Below are 18974 nucleotides of genomic sequence, written 5' to 3' on the forward strand. Positions count from 1 at the left end.
AAAGTTTTAATTAATATATATATGGATTTGAAAACTTCTGATGGAAATTTGGTGTTCCCTATATTTTGGCTACTTGAAAAAATTGTTAGAAGTTAATTATAGATACATTTATCTAACTATCCATACTTATTAAACAAATATAATTTTAAACTACAAATACTAACTTCAACATAAAGTGAAAAAGTTTACTCTTACTACATGGAAATATTTAACCCAGAAAAATTCTTATTATTCAAAGATAAACAATATTTAATCAAAAAAGTCATAAAGCCTACCAAATTTTCTGTGAAAATTTTAGTATGAATTAGTAAATTTTAAAAATGACACATTTTTAAAAAAAACTAAAAACACATTATTCATTAAGAAATACAGAATAAATACCATACAATATAAGACTATCTTTCTTGTTTTTTACTTCTTACTGGATTCACTAATTTTAATATTATTTAATATCAACATATTTGCTTTAATAAGTATGTTTAAAAAACCATACTCATTTACACTTTTTAAGTATAGTGTTGATGGATTTTACTGTTATGTCAAACTTTACTGATAAGCCATGTTATTAATTGGGTTTTATTCATTTGCACCAGCCCAAGCTGGTCACATACTAATCCCACACAGAATCTACTCCACTTTGTGGTATTATGCAATAGATGCTGGAGGGGAAGGGATTAGGAGGTCTGACAGGCACTTCAGCCACTAAGCCTATGCATCAACCAGAAAGTAAATGTAAAACCCAAGTTGGTTACAGGCAACCACATCCTCTCCTATTAGTACCAAAGAATGCAATAGCTTTTCAGGTGCTGGTGTCCTCTGTATGAGTTCCTAGTAGGATTAGACCTGCACCCAAAAATTTGATAATGGGGAAAAAGGAAAAAAAGAATAGAAAACAATGGTGAGTGGTGAAAAAGAATACCTATGCTTTAGGTAGGTAAGAATAATTCACACTAACAGTAGTTTACCATGATAGGTAATTTACCTAGCTTCATCAGAAGGTAAATCTAATTTTCATTCAAAAAATTAGAAACATTATGTTAAAGGGATTTAATAAAGAATGTAGGAAAAACTGGAATGATTATCTAAAAAAAAATTAGTAAAAATTTCTATAAAAACTAAAATTTTTTATTTATAACCATTTTTATAAATTTTATTTTATTTCAGTTCATAATTTGGTATAAAATTATACTTTAACAAGGGTATATGACCAAGTCATAAAAAAGAGTTCTTTTATACAAATCTATGTAGTAAAATAACAAGACACATTTAAAAAAAAAACAGCAAAGGGTTGCTTAACTTTCCTGGCTTCACTCTTGACAGACTTTTATTTCAAATACAACATTGGGTTTTTTAATATTAATGACTTAATTATTTTTATTTAAAATCAATCAAATAAGTCAAGAAATATAAACAGGAAACAATTTTAGATAACAAATTTAGCAAACAATTTTAGAAATCTTTTTTTAACGTGCTCTTTAAGAGTTTTACTTCTTCAAAAGATATTCTGGCAATATTTCATCAATCGATAGTGAATATAGCAATGTTACCTTATGTAAAAATAACCTACTGTATTGTATTTCCCTTATATGAAAATTTTTAATTAAATCTAATATAAATTAAAATAAAACTAAATAAATAAATTAAATAGTATAAATAATATCATTATATTAAATATCAAATTTATTATTATTATATATATAATATCAAATTTTATATTAAATTTATTTAATGATGTTAGAAGACAACTAATAAATGTGTAATTGAGTAGAACCTTACTCGCTTGTCTGTAGGGGTGATGACTGTAAATCAAGCAGGCTGACAATTTTGCATATATCCATCCATGTTTTGTGTTCAACTTTAACAATTTCAATCATATTGCAGTTGTTTATTAATCAATTGATAAACAAAGAGGTGTAATTTTGTTCACAATAAAGGGTTTAACAATTTATCTAATAAAATATTTGATAAAATTAATATTTATATAGTTATAAAGTTGATAATTAAGAAGTTTAAAAAAGATTGGTAGGTTAGAAAATTTAGAGGGAAATGGATAGGAAAAATGAAGATTAGCAAGGTTAGGTGGGATGAGGAAAGTGATTTTTGGTTAGGTGATTTTAAAATAATTAACTAAGCTTCAAATAATGGGCAGGCAGGTGCAGGTTTCGTAATGAACAAGAAGATAGGGAAGAGAGTAGAGTATTTCAAAATAGAATCATTGTAATAAGGATAAAATTGAAACCTACACTGACAGTTGTTAACATCTATATGCTTACAAGCAAAAATGATGATGATGATGAGGTAGAGTCAGTATACGAAGAAACTGACAAAGCAATTAAACACATAAAAGAAGATGAAAATTTAATAATAGTTAGAGATTGGAATGCAAGCATTGGAAAAGGCAAGGAAGAAAATATAGTGGGTGAATATAGGCTGGGCAAAAGGAATGAAATAGGGGACCGACTTGTAGAGTTTTGCACAAAGTATAATTTAGTTATTGCCAACACCCAGTTTAAAAATCATAATAGAAGAAGAATATACACATGGAAAAAGCCAGGTGATACTGCAAGGTATCAGATAGATTATATCATGGTTAAGCAAAGATTTAGAAATAAACTCGTCAACTGCAAAACTTATCCTGGAGCAGACATTGATAGCGACTGTAATTAAGTGTAAATGAAAAGTAGATTGGGGTTGAAAACCCTGAAGAAAAGGCGTCAGATGAATCAGTGGAATTTATAGAAGCTTGAGGAAGAGCAGGTAAAGAAGTTTTTGAGGAGGACATCACAAGAGGTCTGAATAAAAAAGATAAAATAGAAAATGTAGAAGAAGAATGGGAGGATGTTAAAAAAGAAATTCTTAAATCAGCACAATCGAACTTAGGCAACAAAGAGAACTAGTAGAAAACCTTGGATTTCAGACGATATATTGCAGCTGATGGATGAATGCAGAAAATATAAGGATGCTAGTGATGAAGAGTAAAAGGAACTATCGGCAATTAAGAAATGGTATAAACAGGAAATGCAAACTGGCGAAAGAAAAGTGGATTAAAGAAAAGTGTTCAGAATTGGAAAGAAAAATGAACATTGGTAAAATAGATGGGAGCATACAGGAAAATTTTGGGGTACATAAATTAAAATCTAATGTGTTAAACAAAGATGGTACACTGATATATAATACAAAAGGCAAAGTAAATAGGTGGGTGGAATATATTAAAGAGTTATACGGAGGAAATGAATAAGAAAATGGTGTTATAGAGGAAGAAGAGGATGAAAGGGGAGAAACAATACTGAGATCTGAATTTAAGAGAACATTAAAAGATTTGAATGGCAGAAAGGCTCCTGCAATAGACGGAATACCTGTAGAATTACTACGCAGTGCAGGTGAGGAAGCGATTGATAGATTATACAAACTGATGAGTAATATTTATGAAAAAGGGGAAGTTCCGTCAGACTTCAAAAAGAGTGTTATAGTCATGATACCAAAGAAAGCAGGAGCAGATAAATGTGAAGAACACAGAACAATTAGCTTAACTAGCCATGCATCACAAGTCTTAACTAGAATTCTGTACAGAAGAATTGAGAGGAGAGTGGAAGAAGTATTAGGAGAAGACCAATTTGATTTCAAGAAAAGTATAGGGACAAGGGAAGCAATTTTAGCACTCAGATTAATAGTAGAAGGATGATTAAAGAAAAACAAACCAACATACTTGGCATTTATAGACCTAGAAAAGGCATTCGATAATGTAGACTGGAATAAAATTTCAGCATTTTAAAAAAATTAGGGTCCAAATACAGAGATAGAAGAACAATTGCTAACATGTACAGGAACCAAACAGCAACAATAATAATTGAAGAACATAAGAAAGAAGCCGTAATAAGAAAGGGAGTCTGGCAAGGATGTTCCCTATCCCAATTACTTTTTAATCTTTACATAGATCTAGTAGTTAATGATGTTAAAGAACAATTTACATCCAGAATAACAGTACAAGGTGAAAAGATAAAGATGCTACGATTTACTGATGATATAGTAATTCTAACTGAGAGTAAAAAGGATTTACAAGGAATAATGAACAGCATGGATGAAGTCCTATGCAAGAACTACCACATTACCACACTTCCCCTACAGGAGTTGGGATGTCCAAATCGTATGCAAGGGTTATTTTATCTATCATAGGATTTATTTATCTAAAATTATGAAAGCTCCTAAAAAAGCATGACATTAAATTGATTTTAACTTCTTTTTACAGATCAGTATGTGTTTTCTCAAACTTCCTGATTACAAGAAATTATCATAATTGCTATTTAAGTGTTCTATAAAATGAAATTGAATCCAAACTCATATATCAAAACTGATTTTTCTAAACCGCTTGGTTTTTAGATTTAACATATGCTGAACCATTTTGAACTATACCTGAAGTCCTAATCCAGGTACACCAAATATTCCTCTCATTTTCGCTTTAGGTCCTCTCTTTCTTCCAAAATCACCAAACCGTTGATGTTTCTTCTGATATGATGTTACAGCAGCATTTATTGAAGATATTTTACCAAAACCTTTTGGTCTTCCAGGATGTCCTTGTGATAAGCCCATTCTTTTTTTTGCTATTTTACTTGCAAGATATGGTTTACCTTTACCTATACCAATACATCCAAAATCCTAAAGCAAAGTTCAATAAATAAGAATATTAATAAAACAACTTAAATATTTTTTACATAAATAAAATTGGTATATGCTATCGTTTACAGTGAGTTCACAATAAACAAGATATTAACTAGATTTTAAAACTAATAAAACAAAGTTATATAGAAAATTAAAACATAAAAAAAAGATTTAGCCGATTACAAATAAAATATGTCAGACAAAAATATATTAAGTATTTTTCAAGTATAATCTGAATTAACATACAATAAAAAAAATGTACAACAGGAATGATAATCTGGCTGTCTTCTTTGTATAGGGTACAACTTACCTCTTTTTCAATATATTTCTGTAACACCACAATTTTATTATTTTTCACTTCAGCTACCTTACTGTACACATTTCTAAATCACATTTCGAGCACTGTGACAAATATTTATAAGGTTTATAAATACCACCGTATAAGTCAATTTGGTATATAATTGTGATCAGAGTTTGGCATAAGGTCAACACAGGCAATTGTGAACATGTCAGGCAGCACAGTTTAAAGACCCTTATCTATCCTCCTATCCTTAACTATCTTTCTCAAAAACTTACTTCACCCGTTCCCTTTTTCAGATCTTCCTTTAACCAATTTTGTTTTGTCTTATTATATTTACTACAACAATTTCTTTTATCTTACCCTAAGCGTTCTCTTTAAGTGCTCAAAAACCATTTCAGGTCTGCCCTGTTAATTCATTTTTATACTGAAGACTCAATAACCTAGGTCTTCTCTTGTTACAGCACTTCTTACTAGAACTCTATCAAGCTTTAAAACACTTTTCAGTTACCTGTATTGTCTTCTCTTCTTGTAGTCACCCAAAGCCTGAACCATATAAAATGGGAACATATTAACTGAGGAATATTGTTCGTTTACATATTCAATATTACCTCATTCCATATTAAATTTCTAGCGATTAAATCTCCCTGGCCGCTTTCGCTCTACTAGGAATTTTTAACTGATCAATCAATCCTTTAAATACTTTTAATAACTTCCAGTGCTTCTGCTTGTATTTGCAGTTGGCTCTTCGATTCCAATCATTTCTTATCACTATCAATTTTTTCCTTTTCTCTATGCTTATTTGCCAATTTCCTGTCTTCCACAAAAGAAGTATGACAATTTTCAACCATACCTCCTTCTCTCAACGTAAATTAACATTAAATAGGCATTTTCAGCCTTCCTGCTGTGCTTATTGTACTGTTACAATTTTTTAAATTCCTTTAATTATTTCTATACTTTCTCAAACAATCCTTTTCTATTAGATTCTGTTCATTATTTTAGAAAGCTACTGTAAGCTTTCTTTATATGTGTTATGATTTCATCAATTTAGTCTTCAGGCACTCAAATTCTTCTCCATCACCTGTCGCATGGAAAATTATTCTTGTATGAATTGTAAATAAGTCATATTATTTTTCTATATTTTAACTTCACTTACCTAAAATGTTATAATTTTTTTTAATCCATTTTAAGATCTGTGAATTTCATGTGGACAGTTTTATTCTTTTGTAATAATTCTATTACAATTAATCAAAGTCCACAAAATGATTTAGGGGATAAAAATAGAATATAATATTAATTTTAAAAGAAATTTACTGATGTTACTGCTTAAATTTTATTGTTGATTACATAAATGCAAAGTTCAAGAAAAAACAAATAGTACCTTATCATATGATGGATCGTATTCATATTCATCAATGAGTAATGATTCCTGTGAAGCACTTAATGATGAATCAAGAGCTAATTCTTCTGTACCTAAAGGAAAAAATTATAAAATAGAAAAACACATTAAACTTATCAAATTTACTAAAAACATAAACACCCAAATAATTTATTTCATCAAGCAGTTACCATATTATTTTGTATATTTGAAAAAATCAACTAAACGTGTGTGTGTGTGTGTATGTATGTATGTATGTTTAGTTTTTCAAACATACTATATTCACTGTACTGAATAAAATAAAGTAAAAATAATAAAATACATCAAAACCACCCAATACAGTTAAAAAATGGTAAGAACACTTATCTAACTGCAGATTCTTTAATTCTTTTTAATTTTTTAATTAAAAAATTTAATTTTTTAAATTCTTTTTTGGTTAAAAGATTGTCCAGATGTATATATACTACACCTTACAACCTCAGTAATCTTTTATATATTCCAAAAACTTTGGCTTCCTCTACACATTTTACCTTCTACACATCCTGTATTACCAAATTAACCAAATCTGAATTCTTTATATACGGGTCACTGACCTACTTTGTTACTACACAAAAATCTGCCATAGATTTTTTCCTTTCCCGTTTGTCTTAAGACCTAATTTTAAATTTATCAATGCCCTTTTAATTTTCAACATCCTACTTAACACTACATTCAAAGGCCTCTATTCTTTTTCTTTCTGTTTATCCAACTGCCCATTTTTCAATATCATAAGCTACATTACAAAAATAATTTAAATCTCACCATAATTACTACATCCTACTTTCTCAGTTACTTAATTATATAAATTCTAGTTTTTTGGTTTCCTCTACAGTTTCTATCTTCAACACATTCCTTTATAATAAAATATACCACACTTGTGGATCTCAATTGTTTATTTTACTTTTTTTTTTAATAAAATTGCTGCCACAAATTTCTTTCGTCACTTATCCATCTTAAGACTTCTTACAACATATTTTATCGAATTCCTCCGTCCTAATTTTCAACATCCTTTTTCTATTGTCCATTTTCACTACCAAAAAGTAGTATGTTTCCCTTTCTTTCATTTTCTGTTTAGCCTCCTGAGCCACTATTAAGTTATTACTTCAGATAATGCTTTACGATATGTATGAATGTAAATGAAGTGTAGTCTTGCACAGTCACGGGTCGACTATTCTTGAGATGTGTGGTTAATTGAAATTCAACCATCAAAGAACACTAGTTTCCACGATCTAGTACTCAAATCTAGTAGTATCAAATCTAAGATTTGAACCTTAGAACTCTCGAGTTCAAAATGAGCTGATTTTCGATGACGAGTTTATCATTAGACCAAGCCAATGTTAAAAAAGTATTATTTTAAAATTAGCATATTAGTTGGAACTATGTTTGTTATTGATAAAAATTTCCTGATTAAACATTTATAAATTAGATTTTAAATATATAAACAAACATTTAACTAAAAATATATGATGATAATTTCAATATGATTTTCAACAATTTGGCGAGACACATGAACATGAGTAGAACACATTAATGCCAGTTCTAGGGTTAATTACATTATAAATCAAATTTTGTTAACAGTTTAGCCTGCAACTAAGGAATAAGGGGATATCAGCAGAGAAGTGTAAATACCAGCTATACATTCTTAATGAACAACAAAACTGAGTTTTTAGAACTGAAGCAAATTAAAATTATTTTGAATGAGTAACTCCTGTCCATAGAACTCTTCGATAACAGATCATTTTTTTCTTTTAAGAAGGAGACTGGCAACACTGACCTTTGTAATTATTGCTTAAAGGATTGGTTCACTGTTTAGCTATCCACTATTGTAACACTATGTTATTAAGTACACCAGTTTACATGAAGAAACTAATACAAAGCTGTTAATTAGTTTTGCATTTATAGAGAAGGGGGGGTGTAAAAATTGCAGATTTTTTGTAAAACAGAGAAAAAGTATGGTGTTAAAGTCAAACCAAGATTTCCAAGAGAGGCGGTAGATAATTTTTAAATGACTAGATTTCTGTGTATCAAGAACAGAATTATAGATGCTTTTTTAATGAAAATTCAAACTGTTCTCAATTTTAAAAAGAAACGTTTTTCAGATAATTCTGTCGTGTGAAAATTTAGTAAAAAGTGGATGACAGAAAGTACAGAGCTACTGCTTATTTCAAATAATTTACTAATTAATAATTCTGAATCGCTGATTAGAATGAATCATTTAATCAACAGCTTTGATTGACAGTGGTCTTTAAAGTAAAAAGTGTACTGAACTATGTGAACTGTTCATAATGAATTATCAACATACTGCAACTGTATTCTGCTCTATATGTTTCACCCCTCTGAATGAATTTAACTTCTTAATGCAACAGTAACTAAACAAGACATGGCCATACAACCTCCTGGTCAACAATTTCTATTGCATTTTTAAATATCATATCCCAATTCTAGGATATAAAACTGTTAATTCAGAAGTAAGGAACACAGTTACCTAAAATCCTAATTAAATAAAAACTGTGGTATAAATTCCAGAGATTCCAAATGACCACAACAAAATCAAGACTAAGGCACAATATTTGAACAAATACAATTTAGCAAAATTAACAAGCGAAATCAAATTTTGAAATATAATTTTTATAGGTTTGAAAATCCTATGTTTAATTGGAAATAAAAAAGTGTTAGAGTTAAAAAGTAAAACCTGTGGTAAATATACAAAGATAGAATTCATTGCCAGAGTAGAAATAATTGTTAAATTTCATAATGAAGGTGTATAGAAATAATATACAAAACAAAACCTATGCTTAAAATAATTTGTTTTAAATTTGATAATTAACATACTTCCATATACATTAAACTTATAACTTTATGACTAAAAAATAATCATTTCTGCACACTTTTTTAACTTCATGAAATGAGAATTTTTATTTTTTTTTATTTACTACTTAGGAGATATCAACTGCTGTGATCATTACACAATATAAACATTTTAAAATCATGTAGAAAATTGTATCCAACATCCATAAAGAGTAATTTATAAGAAAGTCTATGTAATATTATTTTTTAATTTACCTGAACTCTTTTCTTCAATCTTCTTATGACACTAACAAAGAACCTATTGTTCTGATTAGTATTACTGAATATACATAGGGTTGGTTACTTTGTAAAAGAAAAAAAAGTAATAATAAAATTACAAATATTTTATATAATAAATAGTTTCCTCAACAAAGGATAACAAATCTGAAATAGGAAATATATTACAGACACTAAAAGTCCAACAAAAAAACAGTTATGACTTCAAAGATAAGAACAGTAACTAATTAATAAATCGCTGATCCCAACGCTGAGTGGTAGTTGGGATATGGAAATTGTTCATTCCATTTTCAAAACCCCATTCACAAGCTTATGTGGCAATACCATCAAGCAAAAAAAAAAAAATGCAATGGTTCAATTTTTTAATGTATTTTTAGAACTGTAAAACTATTAAAAAATATATATGGAATTATATATATATATATATATATATATATATAGATTTTTGAAAAGTAAATGATTATTATATTACTGCAATTATTTATTAAAGTTTAAAATTGGTCTTATATCGTTTTAAATTCCACACGCAATAGGCTAAACTGTATTACAACACCCTTCATTTTTTATTAGAAGTGTTAATATTGCCCATATTTTAATAATACTATACAAAGAAATTTCCAGATTAAGCATAACAACAAAATATTATTGCTCCATCATGATTATCAATTAAATGTAGAGGGGGGAAAATTAAATACAGTACATGTTATCTGTATTAACATACTTACTGTCTTTCCTCTTTAAAACACTATTCCTTCCACTCTTACAAATTGGACATAAATATTCATAATCTGGTGTTGCTTCTTTTTTCTGTTGATATGTTGTTAAATCTGCTTCACTATCACACGTTCCATGTACAAATCTATTAAAAAAAAAGAAAGACAACCTGAATATTTCAAATAAATACATGTTTACATCAGATATAAAATATACTAATGTAAACATATTTTTCAGAAGCACCAAACCATAGAATGGTTGATTCAGTTACTAAACTATCAATATTTAACATTAAAAAGTTTATTTTATAATATCACCCTCAGAAATAGATGTAAAATTACAACAAAAAAAGTAACCTTTCCTGTGACAAGAAAAGATTCATTTTTTAACAATGAACATATTGCATCGCAATGACATTGCACTTCCGAAAAGAACAATTTCCAAACCACTGGATTGGTTGTGGTTCAAAGCATCACCAGCCCCACTGCAATGGCCATCATGAATGCCCCTTTAACTCACCTTGGGGAATAATAAAGGCCTATATATCTCAACAATGATACGGAGCAAATGAAGAATTGTATAACAGTGTGGAAGAAACCTTTTGAACTATAACTTTTCGCAAAATGTCAAGGTCATGGAGACATATAGCTCTATGCATTCACCACAATGGTGCACATACTCTCTGGATAAATGATTTGTAATTATTTACAAACTGATAAATTTACATAATTACCTTATTAATTATATATATTTGTAAAAATATATTACTTAATCCTTCCAGTGCTAACATTCAGAAAACTGGACATTTGCGCAATATATTCTTAAAATTCTGACGTCTGGTTTTCAGGTAATCTGTTGTCTATGCATAAAGTGCTAATGTCCAGTTTTCAGGGCATCAAATATAGATTTCAATGCAAAATATGATGCATTTTGCATACATGAACATATGAACCAGAATGTCGATTTTTATACATCATTATACCACCACTTTTGATAATTCTGTGAAATATCGATCGTAGGTTTGCAGAGTTTAGCTAGCATCATTTGATGAACAAAGTAAGTTTGTTGAGGTTATTGAGATTCATTTTTGTGTTGATTTTTACTAATTTTTTGTTGTCTATTCATTGTTTTAAATTGTAAAATTGATAATGAAAAGAAGCTGAACACCTTAAGTGAAAATGCTTTTATTAGACAACAGGAGGAGATGATTGATGATGAGACAATAATATTGGCAATGATTTTTTGTAATGTCTTGATAGTAGTAGTGACAATTCAAGTGATTATATAGATGACACAGACAACAATCCTGTCTATAATCCATCAATCAACTATCAACATCAGATAATTTCAGTCAAAGAACATTTATAAATAATTCTGATTATGATGAAAATATTTTGTTAACCCCTTCAGTACCACCTAGACCCAAGGGTTGGTCACATAAACAACAGTAATTAGAACCATTTCATCCAGTGAATCAGAAGATGAAACTGATGGACAGAAGTAAACGAAGATAATGTATCCAAAATATAAAAATAATTTTCAACTTAACAAACTCCTAGGAGTTTGCAAATCAAAACCTTAAGATGTTTGATTATTTTTTACTACTGCACTATTGGAAATCTTTGTCAAATATATAAATATTTATGTGATAACTTTACTGATGAAAATGTGCATTTTTTAAAAGAAAATAGTAGGTCCAAAAGGTGGAAAACAGTTTAAAATTCAACCCTGCATAAAATTCAAGTATTTATTTCAGTTCTGATAAACACGAGGATCCACAAATATATTGTTATTGGTGAAAATATGACAGTTCGTATATACCTTGGTTTGGATGGATGTTTTCATAACAGACTCCAAGCTACTTTAAATTTTTTTACGTGGTAAATATAACAAACTTGCCTAAACTACAGGAAATCAATTACAATCCTTGGGCACGGTTTGAATCATTGGTTGATCACATAAATCGAATGGCTAGATTTTATTATACATCAAACAGTAATCTGTCTGTCGATGAAAGCATGGTAAGCACAAAGGCACTTGCTCAGTTGCAATACTTACAAACAAAACATTACATATGGGGCAAAAAACTGTGCGTGCTCTGTATTGTTGTCACATTATTATTTGAATTTATTTGTGTACAGAGGTGCTAAAGAAGGAGAAAAGAAAGAAGTGAAAGAAAATGGATTAGGTTTTTCTGTTGTAAATGAATTATAAAAAATAATAGGCTACTTGAGTACGGGATATCATATATTAACTGATTTAAGTCCTTTTTTTACTTCAAGTTAGCCATGTATTAATATTCAAAATGCACAATTGTTACTGGAACTTTACACATGCAACAAAAAGGCATTCCAGAAGATAAGATTTTATGCAGGTAAAATTTTGTACAAAGAAAGTTTAAGTTTCATTATTATCGATTAATTCTAAAGCTGCAAATGAGAGGAAGGGTGAAATGAGGGGTAATAAATTGGTTGTCACAGACAGTCAAAAATGGTAAGAGACTATAGCAGTTATATGGGGGAGAATGGATGTATCTGACCAGATGCTGCATGCATCTGGTTTATATGACATGAAAACAATCAAATACTGGAAGAAGGTTTCATTTAATATTTTTGATCAAATGATGTTTGACTTATATACTCTGTAAATACAACAATAAAAAACTAATGATGCCAAACTACTTTCACATCTAGATTTTACTGTATTTGACATAGAGGATTTATCAAAAGAATGTCTGAATGAATGGCTAGAAGGTGGGCCAAATTTTGGCACTTCTTGAACCAACTGACAGCAACAATCTGGTGCAAGAGATGATGCTGATACAAGAATTATTTTTGAAAAAATTTCTCAGGGGAAAGAAAAAGATTGTTGTATTTACATTTCAGCAAGTACTAAAGCTGATGGGGGAAAAAAAAATCAACATACATGTGTACAAAGTGTTATTCTCTTCACCATTGTTAGTTTGTGCAACATTGAATTTTCAAGCTTTTATTTTATATTTAACAATTTAATTCTGTCACATTTTTTTATTAATTTTATTGAGTGACAGTATATTAGTTTTATTAAACAAGTAACAAGTGATACTGTGTGATGATGTGGAAATTACTTATTTAAAAAAAAAATTTTGCGAAATTTTGTTTTTAACATATTGATTTAAAAACTTGTCAAAATTTATAAAACTACAGTGATATTCATGTAATAATAAGTTTTACAAGCCATATACTTTTCTAATTTATTTCAAATTGCTTCAAACTGGAAAATTTCTGGAAAGAAATTCAGAAACAAAAAAAATTATTTTTTTACACTTTTGCAGTATCATAATATATTTTTGGTTATCCAAACTTAACACTGTTACAAAAAAAAGAAAAAAAGAAGAAATTTGGTTAAAAAATAAACATTTTTGAATTTTTTTCTTAAGTACTACAAATTGGCTAATATTAATCTAACACTTTACACATACATAGAAGGTAATAGTATTACCTCCAGCATTAGTGTGCATATCATTTTCTGAATAGTTACATAAAATAACACATAGCACTGATAGGGTTAATTATATTAATATCTATATATATAAAAGTGTAAATGTATGTTTGTTCAAAATCTTAATCTCTGAAAGTTCTTCACCGATTGCTTTGAAATTTTGACACAATGTTGCATTCGAATATGTGCATGTTTTCATATGTACCTGTGACAGGTAAAAACATGCTTTTTTTTAAAAACAGCATTATCTGTTAGATGTAAAAGCAGCACATGCTATACTAAATATTTTATAATTCCATTTCAATGTTTCCAATATGCGTATCCACTATAGACTGAAAAACTACTGGATCAATTTACATGCGGGGAAAAAGGGAAATGGGGGAAAAGGAATAATGGGAAAGGAAAATGGAAAGAGGAATGGGAAAATGTCAATAAGGGAAAGAAAAGGGAGAAATGGAATATGATAAAGATGAAAATGGGAAATAGGAGAATGGAAAGCAAATGGGGAAAAGGGAAAGGTTAAATTTTGTGAAGTTCCGTAATGTTCATTTTGTTAATGTTTTACAAAACTTTCAATTGTGTTAATTTAATCTATATATATATATATACTCAAATCTATCAATAGCGAAGCACTGCTGGGTCTGCTAGTACATATATATATATATATATATATATATAAAAGATGGGGCACCACCTAAGAGATTTTCTTGACACTCAATAACCAGGTCGGTGGATTGGTCACGAAAGTCCAACCACATGGCCACCTCGCTCCCCAGATTTGAACCCGCTTTTTTTCTTGTAAGGTTTCATTAAAGACTGGGTTTATGTATCATGTTTGCCTGTATATAAAATCACCATGTTGAATTTGTACTATCTTGTTAACAGACTTTGAAATAACATCGCAGCTGCAGAGGTAATGCCTGACTTGCTGAAATCTACATCAGGTGGGATGTACGTCACATCACAAATAGAACCCACATCAAACCAGTGAATGTTGGGTGACAAACTTAATGTGTTTTTCTACGAAATTAGACTTCAACCGAACGTAAATAACGCAAGTTTAGAAGAAATCTCCAAAACACCTGAATCTATGAAAATTCTGTACGTGTATGTGAGTGTTTGAGCTACTTTAACCTTAATTGACTACATACCCCATCATAAGAGCTAAAAAAAAATTGCTTTATCAAACTGCCTAATAACTAACTTTTCTTGTTTTTCTCACATTGCCTATGCATTTTGCAATCAACCATTTACAAGTAACAATACCAAAATTTTATATGGAATGGTAGTTTCAATCAGAAATTAATTTTTAAAGATTAAAAAAATTACTATCTTGATTTTAGTAAGTTGGGAAAGAAAAAATATGTGTATAATAATGTAAAACATGCATTATTGTTGTAGATGACTGATGGTTTAAAATAAAAAAATGTGATTTAATATTTCACACTAATGCAACTAACGTATAGTAACTCTCATAAGAAAATGATTACTCATAAACTGACTTATGCTAGCCATTCCATATCCCCTCTACAATGATACTTTTAAATAAATATAAAAAGTACACACTTGCGACAGCTTGAACACTGAACCATTTCTCGGTAGGCAGCAGCCCTATAGGCACGATGGCATAATGGGCAAGAAAAACCCTTATTACGTTGCTGGTAACATGAATCGCATACTGTGTAATGAGCATGCCACCGTGAGCTTTGACCAGCCCCCGGCGTTCTGGAACCACAATCACTACATAGCCTGCAACACTATAAACAAAACAGTCCTGATGAAAACAACAATCTACATCTATCAATGTAATTCAAATTATTAAAAAAAAAATTTTTTATGTGAAAATAGAATTGATAATTTGAAATAAAATGTAATACAATAAAAGTAACAAACTCATTACAAATGAAATTATAATAAAATTTAAATAATTATGATAACATATCTAAATTAGTTATGAATAAATAAAATTTAAATAATTAAAAATCATAGTTTGATTCAACATCATGACATATCAAATGAGTGAAAATATAGAAAGCATACAAAAGACAAAAGTTGTTTAGCAAGTTCAGCAACTCAGTATAAGAAAAAGAAATTACAAAAAATATTCAAAACTGCAAAAATAATGTACTTCTATGCCAACTTACAAAAAATGATCAAAATGACCATCACTCACTTATTTATGTAAGTTAACATGATGCAACATACTATGGAAAAATTCCTTACAAACATTTACATTAACGGAAAATATATCTTATTTATATGTACAAGGGTAAATATAAATGGGGTTTTTGTTCCTGGGTTGGTAGGACTGAGCCTGTGCTTCTAGTACGCTTGGGTGAGGTCATTAAGAGTGGGGAGAGCCAGCCATTCCACACTCCCAACCAATTCGTCAGTAACACTCACAATGTCAGAGCAACAGGTGCATCCCTCCACTGCACAACACATAATTATAAAATTTCTTGCTCGTGAAGGAGTTCAAGCAACAAAAATTTTCTAGAGATTGAATGAACAGTTCAGGGACCAAACATTGTCAAGGACTCATGTGTTTGCCTGGCATGCAGTTCAAGGAAGGACAAGAACCTCGGACAGCATTACAAATGAAAACATTCACATGGTTCGAGATATTCTTGAAGACTATCAACAGGTGAGCATATCCAAAATTGCAGAACAGGTCAGATTAAGTTACGGGAGCTGTCAAGTGATCATCACAAACGACCTACAGTTCCGTAAAGTGTGTGACAGAATGGGTCCCTCATCTTTTGACCGCAGATCAGAAGCTGAAACGTTTGGAAGTCTGTCAGAGGCTTACAACAAGGTTTGCAAAAGGTGATGCGCATTTTTGAGTCAGATCGTCACCTGCGACGAAACTTGGGTCCACCACTACACTCCCCAGTTGAAACAAACCAGCATGAAGTGGCAGAGGGAAGGGGAGGTAGCCCCAGTGAAAGCCAAGACTCAATGTCAGCTTGCGATTCTTTCAACCATTTTTTTTTGACTGGCGAGGTATTTTGCTCATTGATTTTTTACATGAGCGATGCACAATCAATGCTGCTTACTACTGCAAGCTGTTGAATGAGGTGAGGGCTGCATATCGCCGCAAAAGACGAGACTGACCGAATCAAAAGGCCATCCTCCTTCACAACACCAGGCCCCATACTGCATTTCTAAAAGTCGCAAAGCTAGAAGAAATGCACTGGACTCAACTTGATCATCCTCTCTACAGCCCGGACCTATCTCCCAGTGATTTTCATTTGTTTGGGCCACTTAAAGAAGCTTGAGGAGGGCAACAATTTTAAGATGAAAAGGGCATGGAGGGAATCGTACGCAACTGGCTCCTGATACAACCAACTTCATTCTATGATGCTGTGATAAAAAACCATTCCTTCTTGCTGGGAAAAAAATATTTATAAAGCAGAAAACAATGTAGAAAATTAAATTATATTTGCCTTTTATTTTTCAATAAATAAATTTTTTTAAAAAATAAAATCCTGTTTATGTTTGATTTACACTTGCCTATTATTTAACATTACTTCTGTTATTAAATGTTGTAAATTATTTAAGGAAGTTGGATTCCAAACAAAACTAATCAAAATCCCACAAAATGTCAGTCAGAGTTTTGGCATGATTTCTTGGCTCATGACACTTCAGGCTTCACTTTTTTTTACCAGGAAGGTGTTATTCACCATGAATAACTCCAAAAGGCCGAAGAGTGAACAAAGAGTACTGCTTGAAAGTTCTTAAGCGATTACATGATGCAATGAGAAGGATACAGCCTGATTTGTGGAAAAGTGATGAATTGATGCTTTATCATAAAACATCTATTCATCCATCACAGCTTATCCTAATTAAACATGGAATTTCTAATTAAACACAGGACTTTTCAAATTCATCAGTCTCCTGTATAATCCTAACCTAACTTTCTGTGACTTATGGCCATTTCTTAAATTGAAAAATATGATGTAGACACCACATGACTTACTTGTATACCTATTAAAAACAATTTTTTTTTAAATATAAGTACAAAATATTTTATTTCATTAATAACTTGATATTTTTTTCAGATTTTTTTATTGTTGTTATTATTGAATTATTTATTGTAAATTTTTTTCTACAATCAGAGGCTAATAATTATTAATAAATCAATAAATTAACGTTAAAAAAAAAAGGAGACGAAGTCTGATTTGAACCGATGTATGAGGGTTATTTTTTTTCAAGGCAGATAGGTAATGAAATAAAAACCCACGCAAAAATCAGATGAACCTTTGTGCATATGTGTTGCACAGCGTCTCTAGTATGGCCTTCAATCACGCCGCGTCACTTTGTTTAGTTCTGAACACGCAGCTAGCATGTAAACATGTCTACAACAATACCATCTCCCGCCAAGTGTGAAGTGCGTGCGGTAATTCGATTTCTACAGGCTGAGGGGTGTAATGCAGCTGAAATTCATCAACGAATAAATAATGTGTAAGGTGAAACTTCAATGATTGACAGCAAAATGCCACAATGGTGCAGGAACTTTAAAGCAGGACATACAGATGTTCATGATGCAGGCGGTCAGGGAAGGAAGCGAGTGTCAACCGATGAACTCGTTGAGCGAGTAGATGAGGTAATTCGAGAAAATCGTCGGTTCACAATTTCTGCATTGGGTGATCAGTTTCCTGAAATTTCAAGGTCAGCTCTCTACACCATTGTGAGTGAGAGACTTCAGTACCACAAACTGTGTGCGAGATGGGTTCCCAAGCTGCTGTCCAACCATCACAAAATAATGAGAATGGACGCCTCCCTAACATTTCTCCAGCACTACCACAACGAAGAAGATTTTTTGAACAAAATTGTCAGAGGGGATGAGACATGGGTCCATTTCGAAACTGAAGAAACAAAAGAACAATCCAAACAGTGGATGCATTCTCATTCTCCCAGTAACCAAAGAAGTTCAAGTGAATATTCTTCAACAGAAAGTGTATGGCTACTGTGTTCTGGGGAGTTCTCTTGGTGGAATTCATGGAAAGTGGCACGACCATCACTGCAGCCTCATACTGTGTGACTCTTCAACGTCTACAAAGGGCAATTCAGAATAAGCAGAGAGGAATGTTGTTATCAGGCATTGTCTTTCTCCATGACAATGCTCGGCCGCACATTGCAGCTGTAACAAAGAAGCTCCTGCAGCGTTTAATTGGGAAATGTTTGATCACACACCATACAGCTCGGACTTGGCTCCATCCGATTTTCACCTCTTTGCTCACATGAAATGCTGGCTAGGAGAACAACATTTTGGCACAGACATCGAGCTGCAGACCTGCGTAGATACATGGCTGAAAACACAGG

The 18974-nt window shown here is 30.9% G+C and overlaps 1 protein-coding gene across 1 annotated transcript in view; it reads right to left on the bottom strand.

Moving 5' to 3' along the window:
• The window catches only part of LOC142330615 (uncharacterized), a 279378-nt gene that overhangs the window by 228378 nt on the left and 32026 nt on the right, over positions 1-18974 (bottom strand). Inside the window, exons 10-13 of the mRNA XM_075376020.1 lie at positions 15216-15406; positions 10181-10314; positions 6336-6427; positions 4411-4653 (exon numbers count right to left, since the gene is read on the bottom strand). Coding sequence (XP_075232135.1) covers positions 4411-4653; positions 6336-6427; positions 10181-10314; positions 15216-15406 — 660 coding nt within the window. The remainder of the gene's footprint in view (positions 1-4410; positions 4654-6335; positions 6428-10180; positions 10315-15215; positions 15407-18974) is intronic.

Source organism: Lycorma delicatula, chromosome 9, assembly GCF_047948215.1.
Source record: "Lycorma delicatula isolate Av1 chromosome 9, ASM4794821v1, whole genome shotgun sequence".
Lineage (NCBI taxonomy): Eukaryota > Metazoa > Arthropoda > Insecta > Hemiptera > Fulgoridae > Lycorma > Lycorma delicatula.